The 1,412-nt window shown below is 63.5% G+C and overlaps 1 protein-coding gene across 1 annotated transcript; it reads right to left on the bottom strand.

Moving 5' to 3' along the window:
• Window positions 1-377: 377 nt before the first annotated feature.
• DIO3 (deiodinase, iodothyronine, type III) lies at window positions 378-1,292 on the bottom strand. The gene is given in 1 exon segment (XM_006903697.1): window positions 378-1,292. A coding segment is annotated over 1 exon segment (915 nt).
• Window positions 1,293-1,412: the final 120 nt, after the last annotated feature.

The following is a 1,412-nucleotide window of genomic DNA, read 5'->3' as shown; positions in this document are numbered from 1 at the left end:
TTGGAGAGGCGTAGGGCCACCACGTCTGACTGAAGGCGCTCTTGTCTCTTCCCTCTTGGGAGAGGTCACGAGAGAACACAGCAAAGGGTTCTGGGGGGCCAGCCCTGGGGCATACTGGCATTGCACTCCATTTAGAGTGAACCAGGCAGGTACAGTGGAGAGAGAGTTTTAGATGATGCAAAGTCCCCAGGTAAAGTCTGTCAGTGGCTGGGCTGAGGGCTCAGACTCAGCCTGAGGTGCCTGGCTCAGCACAGACATGTCACTGGGGCCTCTCCAAGCCTGACTTCGTTTGGGGCGCTTGCACGTGGCCCTGAAGGCACGAAGGAGGAGCCCCCCCCCCCCCGCACCAAGTCCAGTTGTCCATTGGCCTCAGTTGTCTACACCCTATGGGGATGAGTGCTGTGTAGCTGATCATTGTAGTGCTCCAGCCAGGTGCGCAGCTCTGCCACTTGGTAGCCATCGGGCCCACGGCCTCCTTGGAACACAATGGTGCCATTCTGGATGACGTAGAGGCGTTCGAAATAGGCACCATAGGCTGAGCTGCTGGAGTTGGCCATGGTGTCCAGGACCAGGGCGCAGCCAGGTGCGCCTTGCTGCAGCACGCGCGCGGCGCTGACGCGGTCCTCCAGGCTTCGATGTTGCGGGATGCTGTAAGGGGAGTCGGTGGTGACCCAGCCGTCGGAGGGGTGCGCTTCCTCGATGTAGATGATGAGGAAGTCCACATCGCGCTGGTACTTGTTGACCAGGCGCCGAAAGGCGCTCATGCGCGCCATGAATGGAGGTCAAGTGCAGCTCCCGAAATTGAGAACCAGCGGGCGATTCCCACGAGCATAGTCCAAGATATGCTGGCTCTGGAAGCCATCGGGCAGGACAACCTCTGAGTTGGGCGCAGGGCCGCCCTCATGCGCCTGCTTGAAGAAATCCAACTTCTGCCCGTGCCACACCGCCCTGAGCGACGCTAGGGTGCACAGGCGGTTGTCGTCGGACACACAGATGGGGGGGTCGTCGGGGAGCACCTCTTCGCCTTCGCTGTTGAGCTCCACCTCGGGCTCAGGTTGGCCACGGCGACGGCGGCCCAGGAAGTGCTTGCGGATGCACAGGAAATCGAGAAGCCAGAGCATGAAGGCGGTGCCGAGGAAGCGCGGGAAGAGCACGAGGCACGAGGCCGTCTGGGCGCACAGCCGCAGTGAGTGAAGCAGCAGGGAGCGGAGCATGGTGGCCACGGCCCCTTGGGCCCCCTGGGCCCCACCGTCGGCTCCGGCCAACGACCGCGGGGTGGCCGGGCGCGGCATCTGGGCTTCAGCCGTGCGGGAGCTCGATTTATAGCGGAGGCTTCATTGGCGGGAGACTCCACCTCCGGCCGGGCCCGCCCCCTGCAACTTGAGCCTCGAGGGCGCACCCGGCGGCGCGGC

The sequence above is a fragment of the Elephantulus edwardii genome, unplaced genomic scaffold (genome assembly GCF_000299155.1).
Source record: "Elephantulus edwardii isolate Elephantulus edwardi_28Jun2011 unplaced genomic scaffold, EleEdw1.0 scaffold00002, whole genome shotgun sequence".
Lineage (NCBI taxonomy): Eukaryota > Metazoa > Chordata > Mammalia > Macroscelidea > Macroscelididae > Elephantulus > Elephantulus edwardii.
The sequence above is the reverse complement of the archived record's forward strand: the minus strand, read 5'-3'. Positions and strand labels throughout refer to the sequence as shown.